Source organism: Peromyscus eremicus, chromosome 4, assembly GCF_949786415.1.
Source record: "Peromyscus eremicus chromosome 4, PerEre_H2_v1, whole genome shotgun sequence".
NCBI classification, from domain to species: Eukaryota; Metazoa; Chordata; class Mammalia; order Rodentia; family Cricetidae; genus Peromyscus; species Peromyscus eremicus.
This window is the reverse complement of record NC_081419.1, coordinates 63,222,804-63,236,651: the sequence shown is the minus strand read 5'-3', so window position 1 is coordinate 63,236,651 and position 13,848 is coordinate 63,222,804. Positions and strand designations below refer to the sequence as shown.

At 35.8% G+C, this 13,848-nt stretch overlaps 1 protein-coding gene across 1 annotated transcript; it reads left to right on the top strand.

Annotated features, from left to right (window-relative positions):
• The first annotated feature begins 12,887 nt into the window (after nt 1-12,887).
• LOC131908235 (olfactory receptor 8K3-like) lies at nt 12,888-13,848 on the top strand. Its single transcript, XM_059259284.1, is given in 2 exon segments — nt 12,888-13,348; nt 13,351-13,848. Coding segments are annotated over 2 exon segments (942 nt in total). The 5' UTR covers nt 12,888-12,904.

Here is a 13,848-nt window from a genome sequence, read left to right as displayed (position 1 = left end):
AAAAGTCACATGTGTGTACTGTTTTGCATTTTTAACCAGGGCATAAACATGCCCCAAAGGGGTTGCTTTCAGAGTGTTTTTGTACATCCCACTGGTCAGTACTGAAGTCTTCACTGATATGAAATGATAAGTAGCTGGGGAATTAGGTCAAACATTTGTTTCCATTGGATCTATTTCAAACTTTGTCTCCACGTGCCAAGAGTAATACTTGATTATGTTTCATGATTCAATTTCTATTTGAATAATTTTATAATCACTAAACAATATATCTTTCAGGATTATTAGTATATGCATTATGACATATTACTAAATGTACTGATTACATGTAACTATGCATTTATAATTATAGAAATGATGAATACAACATTTTAAAAAGCACAATAAGCTATGTGATATTTTGTTTGTGTTCTGACAAATAAAGTTCGCCTGGAGATCAGAGGGTGGAGCTAGCCACTAGTTAGTTATAGAGGTCTGGAGGTCTATACAGATAGGAGACAGGATATGATAAGGTGGGTGGAGACAGGATCTGGGCCCTTTTGGTTCAAGGATTCAGAGAGGTAAGAAGTCTCTGGTAGCTGCTCCTTTGCTTCTCTAATATTTCAGCTTTTACCCTAATGTCTGACTACTGTTTTTTATTGATAAGACAAATTAGGTGTCTTGCACAGCCTTGGTGCAGGGGGAGGGGCTTGGACCTGCCTCAACTGAATATACTAGGCTCTGCTGACTTCATGGAAGGCCTTGCCTTTGAGGAAGTGGGAATGGGAATGAGTTGGAGGGAAAGGCTGGGGATGGGAGGATGGAGGAGAGGGGGATCTGTGGTTAATATGTAAAATGAATAGAAAATGTCTTAATAATAAAAAAAGGGTCAGACGGTGGTGGCTCATGCCTTTAATCCTGGCACTCAGAAGGCAGAGCCAGGTGAATCTCTGTGAGTTTAAGGCCAGCCTGGTCTACAGAGCAAGATCCAGGACAGGACCAAAACTACACAGGGAGACTCTGTCTTGAACAAACAAATAATAATAATAATGATGGTGATGATGATGATGATGAGGAGGAGGAGGAGGAGGAGGAAGAGGAGGAGGAGGAGGAGGAGGAGAAGAAGAAGAAGAAGAAGAAGAAGAAGAAGAAGAAGAAGAAGAAGAAGAAGAAGAAGAAGAAGAAAGACTATGAGGGTCAGAGGTAGAATGTGGTCATTTATAAAATGCCCCATATAAGTCCCCCCAAAAAAGACAAATTAGGATCATGTTTCAACAATAAACATTCACATATGCCATCCATATTTCTGAATATATTAAATCACTTTAACTTGCATCTCAATAAATGGTATCTTCATCTCCATTTTAAGCTATTTTTTCATTTATTGTGTATATATCCTCATCTATCTGTGTTTGTGAATCTTGAAGCTAGTAAATCATCTACTACATATAATTATTATCTCAATATTTAATTGAGTAGTGATTTTCAAAGTTAAAATGGGTTGTTGGCACCTGATACAAGTGGAATATTCCTCCTGCAAAACCAAATATTCATAGACATTGAGTAATATTATTTTGTAACACAAATCTAGTTTAGAGCTATTCTTGTACATCTATGTCTATTTCCATTGTTAAATGCATATAGAGGTGTGTTATATTATACATATGCATATAATATGCATATTATAGATGTGTTTTTAAATATTAAAATTGAAAGAATTAAATTTATGTCACTTATAATAGTTTATAATTTTTTTTTAAGTAATAATAGTTGAACTCTGTTGATAATGTTCATGTTAGAACAGGTTGTCTGGTAAACTAAGATAGAAAACCACAACATCACAGTGGTGACTGAAGTCCTCCATATGGGCATCACTAATCACCCTAAGCTGTAGGTGTCATTGTTTGGATTGTTCTTTATCATCTGTCTAATCTCACTGGTGGACAACTTGGGCATGATCATCAATACCGTGATGGACTCCAAGCTGCAAATACCCATGTACTTTTTCAGATATCTCCCTACTAGAGTTTTAAGTTACTCAATAGCTGTTGGAACCAAAATGTTAAATCCAGATACCTAAATGTCAAAGTAAAAACACAAAGAACAATAGTCACAGCATCATGTCATCACCAGATGACATATACAACAAGCCCTGAATATTATAACACAGCTTCAGCACAAGAAAATAACCTTAGAACCAACTTTATGAAGATGAAACCAGACCCAGAAAGACAAACATGGTATGTACTCACACTTAAATGAATAGTAGATGCAAAGTAAAGGAAAACCAGGCTACAATCCACAACCCCAGAGAAGCTAGGTGAAAAGGATAAGCCTAAGAAGGACATACATGGAGGGTCCCAGGAAGGGAAAATAGTTAAAATTTCAAGACCTGAAAATGGAAATAGAATCAATAAAGAAAACTCAAACTGAGGGAATCCTGGAAATGGGAAAATCTAAGTAAGGTAATAGGAGCCATAGACCTAAGCATCACTAAGAGAATACAAAAAATGGAAGAGAGAATATTATGCAATGAAGACATGATAGATTAAATAGATACATTGGTCAAAGCAAATGTTAAATCTAAAAATAAATAAAATGTGATACATATACACAATGGAATACTACTCAGCGGAGAAAAACAATGACATCCTGAGTTTTGCAGGCAAATGGATGGATCTAGAAAAAATCATCCTGAGTGAGGTAACCCAGACTCAGAAAGACAAACATGGTATGTACTCACTCATAGGAGGATACTAGATGTAAAGCAAAGATGACTAGACTCCTACTCACAACTCCAGGGAGCCTACCTAGAGAACAGGACCCCAAGAAAGACACAGGGATCACCCAGTTACAGAGAAATGGATGAGATCTGCATGAACAACCTGGACATGAGTGGGGGTAATGAAGGGCAAGTTTCGAGGGAAAGAGAGCTTAGGAGAGCAGGAGATCCCAGCTGGATCAAGAACAGAGAGGGAGAACAAGGAACAAGAGACCATGATAAATGAAGACCACATGAGAATAGGAAGAAGCAAAGTGCTAGAGAGGTAACCCGAAATCCACAAAGATACCTCCACAAAAGACTACTGGCAATGGTCGAGAGAAAGCCCGAAATGACCTACTCTGGTGATAGGATGTCCAACCACCCTTACTGTCGTGCTAGAAATCTCATCCAATGACTGAGGAAACCGGATGCAGAGATCCATGACCAGGCCCCAGGTAGAGCTCCAGGAGTCCAATTGGCAAGAAAGAGGAGGGTTTGTATGAGTGAGAATTGTTGAGACCAAGATTGGAAAAAGCACAGGGACAATTAGCCAAACAAATGGAAACACATGAACTATGAACCAATAGCTGAGGAGCCCCCAACAGGATCAGGCCCTCTGGATAAGTGAGACAGTCGATTAGTTTGATCTATTTGGGAGGCATCCAGGCACTGGAACCAGCTCCTGTCATCAATGCATGAGCTGGCTGTTTGGAACCGGGGGCTTATACAGGGACACTTTGCTCAGCCTGGTAGGAGGGGACTGGACCCGCCTGGACTGAATCTGGCAGGTTGAACTCAATCCCCAGGGGAGTCTTTGCCCTGGAGGAGATGGGAATGGGGTGTGGGCTGGGGGGAAGCTGGGGGGGGGCGGTGCGGGGAGAACAAGGGAATCCGTGGCTGATAAGTAAAATTAAATTAATTTGTAAAATTTAAAACAAAAGAAAGAAAATGTTCCTAACCTAAGAAGCACATCTCTATAAAGGTACAAGAGGCTTACATAACACCAAATAGATTGGACCAGGAAAGAAAGACTCCTTCCCACATAACAATTAGAACTCTAAACACAGAGAACAAAGAATGAATATTAAAAGCTGCAAGAGAAAAAGGCCAAATGACATAAAAGGCAGACCTATTAGAATTATACCTTATTTCTCAATAGAGACTTGGAAAGCTAGAGAACCTGGACAGATATGCTGCAGACTCTAAGACACCACAGATGGCAGCTCAGACTACTATACCCAGCGAAACTTCAATCACCATCAATGGAGAAAATGAAATATTCCATGATAAAGTCAAATTTAAATAACATCTTTGAAACAAATCAAATCCTACAAAAAGTACTATAAGAAAAACTCCAAACCAAGGAACTTAACTACACTCAAGAAAATATAAGCAATAAATACTTTCACAATAGCAAATGTCAAAGAAGGAACACACACACACACACACACACACACACACTACCAACAACAACAATGACAGCAAAACAATAGGAATCAGCAATTATTTATCAGTGATATCTCTAAATGTTAGTATACTCACAAGACAGACTAACAGAATGGATGTGAAAATAACATACATTTTTCTGCTCTATAGCAGAAACACACCTCAACATCAAAGATAGGTATTTGATAGATAGATTTTTTTCCAACCTAATAGCACCCAAAAGCAGGCTGGTGTAGTTACTCTAATACCTAACTAAATATTCATACCAAAATTATTTTAAAAAGATGGATAAGGACACTTCTATTCATCCAAAGATTAATCCACACAGATGATCTTTCAATTCTCAACATCTAATCCCAAAATGCAAGGATACTCACATCTATAAAACAAAAGAAAAGAAAACATCGCTAGAACTTATATCACATATTGACCTTCACACATTGATGGTAGGAGAGTTCAATACCCCACTCTCACCAGTGGACAGGACACCCAGATATAAACTAAACAAAGAAATAGAGGAGTTGACAGATATTAAAAACCAACTGGACCTGACAGATATATCCAGAAAATTTTACCCAAACACATAAGATTTACCTTCTTCTCAGCACCTCATGAAACATTCTCCAAAACGGTCCACATACTCAGTGACAAAGCAAATCTCAACAGATATAAGAAAATTGAAATGATCTCTCCATTCTATTATACCACCACAAATGAAAGCTGGATTTTATCAAGGATAGAAACAATAGAAAGTTTAAAAAGTCAGCCGGGCGGTGGTGGCGCACGCCTTTAATCCCAGCACTTGGGAGGCAGAGCCAGGTGGATCTCTGTGAGTTCAAGGTCAGCCTGGGCTACCAAGTGAGTTCCAGGAAAGGCGCAAAGCTACACAGAGAAATCCTGTCTCGAAAAACCAAAAAAAAAAAAAAAAGAAAGAAAGTTTAAAAAGTCATAGAAACTAAACAACTCTCTACTGAATGATTACCAGGTCAATGAAAAAACAAAGATGGACATTGAAGACTTCCTAGAATTCAATGAAAGTGAAGGCACAACATACCCAAATTTATAGGATACAATGAAAGCAGTGCTAAGATGAAATTTCATAGCATTAAATGCCTTTATAAAGAATTTGGTGAGATCTCATATTAGCAACTTAACAATACACCTGAATGATCCATAACAAAATTTAGCAAATGCACAACAGAGTAGTAGGTGCCAGTAAATAATCAATCTGAGGGCTAAAATCAGTAAAATAGAATCAAAGAGAACAATGCAAAGAATAAAACAAAGAATTGGTTCCTTGAGCAAAAAATCAACAAGATAGACAAACACTTATCCAAACTAACCAAAAGGCAGAGAAAGAATATAAAATTAACAAAATCAGAAATGAAAAAGAGGACTTAACTACAGACATCAAGGAAATCTAAGTAATCATTAGGTCATACTTCAAAAATCTGTACTCCAGAAAATAGGAACATCTAAAAGAAATGGACAATTTTCTTAATATATGCCACTTATCAAAGTTAAATCAAGATCAGATAAACAAATAGATCTCTAATCTCTAAGGATATAGATCAATCATTAAAAGTCTCCTAACCAAGAGAATCCCAGGGCAGACTCTTTTAGCACAGAAATCTTCCAGATGTTCAAAGAAATAATATCAATACTCCTAAAATTATTCTACAAAGCCGAAACAAGAGGAAAATTGCCAAATTCATTTTATAAGGCCACAGTATCCCTGATACCCAAACTACATGAAGTCTCAACCATTAAAGACAATTACAGACCAATACCCCTCTTGACATTGATGCAAAAATACTAAATAAAATACTCAGAAACCAAATCCAAGAATATGTCTAATAGATCATCCATCATTATCAAATAGGCTTCATTCCACAGATGCAAGGATGATTAAAGTTAGGAATATCTGTCATTGTAATTTATCACATAAGAAAACTGAAAGAAAATAAATTATATGATCATCTCATTAGATGCTGAAAAGGCCATGGCAAAATCCAAGATCCCTTCATCATAAAAAAATCTTGGAGAGATCAGGGATACATGGAACACACCTAACCATGATAAAAGCAGTTTATAGCAATCCTAGGACCAACATCAAATTAAATGGAAAGAAACTCAATGCAATTCCACTAAAAGCAAGAACAGAACAAGGTTATCCGCTCTCTCCGTATCTATTCAATATAGTACTTGAAGTTCTAGCTAGAGGTAGAAAACTAAAGGAAATCAAGGGGATACAAATTAGAAAGGAAGAACTCAAAGTATCTCCAGTTGCAGATGGTATGATAATATGTATTGGTGACCCCAAAAATTCTACCAGAGAACTCCTAAGGCTGATAAACACCTTCAGTGAAGAGGCTGGATACAAGATTAACTAAAAAAATTCAGTAGCCCTGTAAAGAAGGATAAATGGGCAGAAAAAGAAATCAGCAAAACATCTATCACAATAGCCACAAATAATATAAAATATCTTGGGCTAACTCTAACCAAGCAAGTTAAAGAACTGCATTACAAGAACTTCAAGTCTTTGAAGAAAAAACTGAAGAAGATATCAGAAGATAGCAAGATCTCCCATGCTAATGTACCAGAATGATTAACATAACAAAAATGACCTTCTTACTAAGAGTAATCTACAGATTAGAAGTAACCCCTATTAAAATCCCAACACAGTTCTTTACAGACCTTGAAATAGCAATACTCAAATTCATATGGAAAACAAAAACAAACCAGGATAGCTAAATAGTGCTGTACAATAAACAAACATATGGAGGTATGACCATCCCTGATTTAAAGCTCTACTATAGATCAATAGTGATTAAAACCACATGATATTGGCATAAAAACAGTAGGAACTATAGAATCAAATCTAAGTCTAGACATAAATCTGGACACCTTATTTTTTAACTAAGAAGCCAAAATTATACAGAAAAAAAGGAAAATCTTGAACTAATGGTGCTAGTCTAATTGGAGGTCAGCATAAAGAAGAATGAAGAGATCCAAATCTATCACTGCGCTCAAAACTCTAGTCCAAGTGGATCAAAGATCTCAACATACATCCCAGATACAATGAACTGATAGAAGAGAAAGTTATGAATTGCCAGAATGAATTTGTACAAGAGACAAAATATTGAACGGAACATCAATAGAACAGGCACTAAGATCAGCAATTTATAAATGGGACCTCATAACACTGAAAAGCTTTGGTAAGGCAAAGGATACAGTCAGTAGGACAAATCTGCAGCATACAGAATGGGAAAAGATCTGTAACAATCCCACATCTTTCAGAGGGATAATTTCTAAATATTTAAAGAACTCAAGAAGATAGACATTAAAAAAGACAATAAAAATGGGGAAAAGATCTGAACAGAATTCTTAAATGACTGAGAAACACTTAAAGAAATGTTCAACATCCTCAGCCATCAGTGAAATACAAATCAAGACAACTCTGGGATTCCATCTTACACCTGTCAGAATGGTTAAGATCAAATACAAAAGTGACAGCTCATGGTGGCTAGGATGTAAATCAAGGGGAACATTTCTCTGCTGATGGTGGAAGTACAAACTTGTATAGCCACTTTGGAGATATGTAGCCTGTAACCAGACAAGGCTTCCAGTGGAGACACTGGGACACCAACCCATCCATATAGCCATCAGCCTACAATTTATCCTGCCTACAAGATGTACTTGCTAAAGTTAGCAAAGAAATTGTTAGGTTAGCGAGTACCCTAACTTTCATCATAGAGCCTTCATCCAGTAACTGCTGGAAGCAGATGCAGAGATCCACAGCCATGCACCAGACCAAGCTCTGGGAGTCCAGTTGAAGAGAAGAAGGAGAGATTATACCTGCAAGAGGGGTCAAGATCATGATGGGGAAATCTACAGAGACAACTGAACCAAGTTCGTAGGAACTGACAAAGTTTAGACTGATAGCTCTGGAAACTACACTGGACCAGAGAAGATCCTCTGCATACGGGAGATAGTTATGTAGCTTTGTCTGTTTGAGGGGGCCCTGGCAGTGGGATTAGGATCTATGCCTGATGCATGAACTGGCTTTCTGGAACCCATTACTAATGGTCAGAGGCCTTTTTCATTCTTGATGCAGAGAGGAGGGGCTTGGTCCTGCCTCAACTGAATGCACCAGGCTTTGCTGACTCCAGATGGGAGCCCTTACCCTTTTGGAGGAGGGGATAGGACTTGGGTCATACGGGGTGGAAAAGGCTGGGAGGAAGAGGGAGGAGGGATAAGGGGGGATCTGTGGTTGGTCTATAAAATGAACAAAGAAAATTCTTAAATAAAAGGTGAAAGTAAAAAAAAAGTCTATGCTAAATTTTAAACCATTAGAAAAACAGAGAGGTTGCTGTTCTGGTTTTATGTAAGCAAGGACAGAAGAAAAAAATAAGATTTTCACTTTGTTTTTCTGTGTGTACAATGTCATCAGTCATTTCAAATGTGTCAGTCTTCCTTGGATATCTTCGGTCTGTTCAAATATACTCAAAATTGAAAGGAAAATGTTGATCTCTTCAGCTTTTAATTTGATATTCTCTATCCTACTTTCCTGCAACTCATATAATTGGTGTCTTACTGTATTTATTGATGCATAATTTAGGATTATTTCATTCAGCATGATGTTCACCATATTTATCCCTCTTATCATCCTTTGCTTTTGTTAAGCTTGAATTATACACTATTGTTTTGTATAACTTTAATAATACTCTATTGTTTTGTACAAAAGATTTTACTTCTATATTCATCCATGATTGGATATTTTATATATTCTACGTCCTAGAAATTATATATGATGTCACAATAAACAAGAGCACACAAATTTACCTTTGAGAACCTGGCCTTGATACATTTTGATAAGTATAAATGGGAATGCTGGCTTATACAACAAATAACTAAACCATTGTGGAAAACAAATTGACTCTGACAGTTTATAACCTTCAGAAATCACCTCATTAAACACTCAAAAAAAGTTAGCTAGTAATTAATAAGATTTCAGCATCTCCTCAGGGAGAGTCTCTATGGCTGACAAACACACGTAAATAGATCTCAGAAGCCCATGCTGAGAGCCACAGTGGGAAATGAAGACAAGAATTTCACAACAGGTAACAAAGTGTCACACAGAGCTCTGAAGTTTCAGCATAAAGAGATGTGTGCATCCTCTGCTAGGCTTCTTTCACCATCTAGAAGTTCTCCTTTGTGATTCTGTGTCTATTTTTTTTCTAATATTCCACAATGGCTTGCCAGCAATAACACATCTTCATTTCTCTATATCAGGTTGTTTTTGAACACTTTCCCTGAGGTTGAGAGGGCAAATATATTCTTAGATATTTTTCTTATAAAGCCTCTGTATGTGTGTCTCTCTGTCTCTCTCTCTGTCTCTCTCTCTATCTCTATCTCTCTCTGTCTCTCTCTGTCTCTCTCTGTCTCTCTTTGTCTCTCTCTGTCTCTCTGTCTCTGTCTCTGTCTCTCTCTCTTTCTCTCTCTCTCTCTCCTGTCTGCTGTATATACAAACAGTTTTACAGCTAGTGAAGGGCCTAGAAAAAAAGAGATAGATACTAAATAAACAAAATGATTTTATTTAAAGAAAATAATTTAAGAACACAAGGATTGCCTATATTTATATTATCTTTCCAAACTTCAATTATATTTGGCCCAAGATTTCCTAATGAGCTAAAAAAATTACTCTAACCCAGAGTAGTGGGGAACATCTAGGATAAAGAAAACAACTATAGAGAGAGTGAAAGGAGAGAGAGAAGAATTAGAACAATGTGTTTAGACATATATGTATGAAAATGCCATAATAAAGCTCATTATGGTAAACTAAATTAAATAACTGAAAATTTAACAAGTAATTTCTATAGATGAAATACATAGTTGTGATTATTTTTCATTCTATTAAATTTTTACAGTATTTATTTATTTATTCATTTATTATGTGTGAGTGCACATGTGCAAAAATCAGAAGAATAGTGCCTGATTCAGTTTTCCTCTTCCATCCTTGTGGGGCTCACACTCAGATCCCCACACTCAGCTGTTTTACCTCTGGACAGATCTCTCTGACCCATTTCCTGACCCTTTAATGAATGTAGTTTGTATCTCAAAAAGTGTATGAAAACCATTACTTCATTTTTTACTAAATACTACTACCCTTCCTGAAATTATAGAATTGAAAAATAACATTCAAGTAATCTGTGAACAAAATAATCTATAATAAAGTATGTTTTTCTTTTCATTGAATTCTAATTATATTTAGAGAAAAACCTTTTTGTCATTCCTTACCTATAAGAAAATTGACAGTCAGTGTACTTAAGGTTTTCCATTCATATCCTTGCCCATCAAACCAATACAAAGGATTGAAGATTGGGTGTTTCAGTTACACAACTGATAGTTTTACATGTTTACTGTATGAAGTATATATATTGAGAATGGAATATTATTATGTAGCCACACTTTAAAACAACCTTCTACATGATTGAAGGACAAATTAACAATCACCTGTATACACAATGGTGAGATCTGGGGCATTTCAGTTCCATTTTGACATAGTCTGGAATTTCTACTATGATTACCATTGTAAATCATTTTATTTCTGGTTTTACTCAGAAAACATTGACACATACACATTTTTACAAAAGCAATAAATGGTTCCCTCTCTCTGGTGCATTGGACATATTTATACAAGCTTTCTTGGTATATATAAATTTATCATAAAGGAGTATATAAATTTATCATATTGTGTCCTATGTCATATTTGGAAGATGTTCCTGTGAACTAACTACACAGAAAGATTTTCTGTCCCTCACTTGCATCCATTCAAATGCCATCATAATGCGCTTTGGTTTTGTTCTGTGGTATCTACACCACAGTTAAAGTTTAATCCATTATTAAGTATTAAACATCTGTCACAAAACTGGGCAGCCATATTTAGAAATTCTATCACTAAAAATTATACTATTGTATTATAATACCTCTTAATCAATGGGAGATATTGAGAGGTCATGAATAAGGCAATTTAAATAAACCCTCTCATTATTATTTCAGATTTCTTTATATTTTTGTAGGCTCTAAGGAACATAGGAATTGTGTTATGATAAAAGTGTTCTTTCAAGGAAATATTAATTTATATAGGAGATTATTTAAATTTTTTATTCTTTGCTTTTTTCTTCATTTTAGTTTCATATGCTTCATTTTTCCCTTTATTAAAAATAGATTATTTTCTCACATAATAATCCTTAATAAGTTTATTAACATGATAATGAATAAAGTATTAATTGAAAATGATAATAAACAATGAACATTTCCTCTTGTATGTTCAAGCTACAGACTGTGATAGTTTTTGTACACTCTGTTTATGTGACCAGCTCTTCATTTGCTCATCTTTTTCAGATCTGACAAAGAAGCTGAGATCCTCTCCTGAATGATATAGACATATATTTATAAGGAAAACTCTTTCAGGTAGGTTAGTGAGTCCAGAGACTGGTTGAAATCCGTGTTCATCATCTTTGTCACTATGGACAGAGAGTAGATTTGATGGATCGTGTACTTCTACTTCAAAAGTCCATACAGAGACATCTTGATTTTATATATGCCAAGTATTTTACACATCTCACCTTATTTTCCCAAAGAAATATTTGTGTATGCTAGGTATTGTTTAAGAGGATGGCAAAGATACTCTTACTTACATGCTTTTTAGTATAAAGACAGTTATGAGCATTATGTGTGACAGTATATTTATTCATAAGTCTGACCAATATGAGTTATGATAACAACTTCAGATATTCCACTTTTACCTATTAAGATTCTGTAGATCTACACGTAAAAGTAAAATTATGTGGGTTTTTTGTTTTTTGTTTTAGTTTTTCAAGAGAGGGTTTCTTGAGACAGTCCTGGCTATCACTATCCTGAAACTCACTTTCTAAACCAGGTTGGCCTTGAACTCCCAAAGATCTGCCTGCCTTTGTCTTTTAAATACTGGCATTGAAGAAATGAGCCACCATGTCCAGCAATGTGCATTTAGTAAGGTTTTTTTTTTTACAAGCATATGTACTATTTTTAGAATGCAACTTACCTTTTATTAAAAGTATATAATAATTATGTCACAGTGTATGAGTAATCATCAGAAATTAAAGCAAAAGAAAAATAAATTTCATGAATGTATGTGTAAATCCAAATATCTACAATTTAAAGACTGTATCTTATTTTTCCACATCTATACATATAAATAAATTCATTTATATATGTACATCTGTTTGTATACCTATATTTTCAGATCCTGATGGTATTAAGTATTGAGTTTGGATGATCCCTGGGCTAGATAGGTGAGGTAGAAGGATGTTTTCTAGATTAACTAATGTCTAATATTGTATTGAGAAGATGGCTATCATCACAGTTAGGGAAAGTATGTATCTTGGCAAAGATTTGTGTTATTCTCTGATTAAAACATTAACTGGTAGAGAACCAAAGATTCAGAAATGTGCTTTTTGTTTGTTTCAAGCCATATGTTTGCATATGTGTGTATAGACAGGTATAAGACTGTATGTACACCTTTTTAAATAGAATTATTTTCAAAAATGAACTCAAATGTTTGGAGATATTTCATTAAAGCTTATTTGAATAATAAAAACTCACAAGATGAGATTTGAAAACTATTGACTGTGCAATGGTCTCTACTCAGAACAGATTTTGCAATAAACCCTGATGGAGACCCACAACTTTACTGTGGTGACTGAGTTCATCCTGATGGGCATCACTGACCGCCCTGAGCTGCAAGCACCATTATTTGGACTGTTCCTCATCATCTATCTTATCACACTGGTTGGCAACTTGGGCATGATCATCCTCACCATGGTGGATTCCAGGCTGCAAACACCCATGTACTTCTTTCTCAGACACCTTGCTATCACTGATCTTGGTTATTCAACTGCTGTGGGACCCAAAATGTTAAGAAATTTTATTGTAGATAAAAATATAATATCATTTTATTTTTGTGCTACTCAGTTGTCCTTCTTTAGTATGTTCATCGTTAGTGAATTTTTTATTCTTTCTGCAATGTCTTATGACAGATATGTAGCTATCTGCAAACCACTCCTCTACAATGTCATTATGTCACAAAAAGTATGTTGGGTCCTGGTGGCAATCCCAGGTATTGCCACAGTGTATTTGTTGCTCTCATAGTTACCATAAATATTTTCTCTTCCTCCTTCTGTGGACACAATGTTATCAGTCATTTCTACTGTGATGGTCTCCCATTGATATCTCTGCTCTGCTCAAATAAGGAGGAAAATGAAATGATAATTTTAATCTTATCAATTATTGACTTGATTTCTTCTCCACTTATCATCCTTGCATCCTATCTGCTTATTCTCAGAGCTATCCTCAGGATGAACTCGGCTGAGGGCCGACACAAGGCTTTTTCCACCTGTGGGTCCCACCTGACAGTGGTCACTGTCTTCTATGGGACTTTGATATTTATGTATGTGCAACCTAAGTCCAGTCACTCCTTCAACACTGACAAAGCGGCTTCCATCTTTTATACCCTAATTATTCCTATGTTGAATCCCTTGATCTACAGCTTGAGGAACAAAGATGTAAAACAAGCCCTTAAAAAGACAGGAAAAAGGATACAAAATATCTTCTCCTAA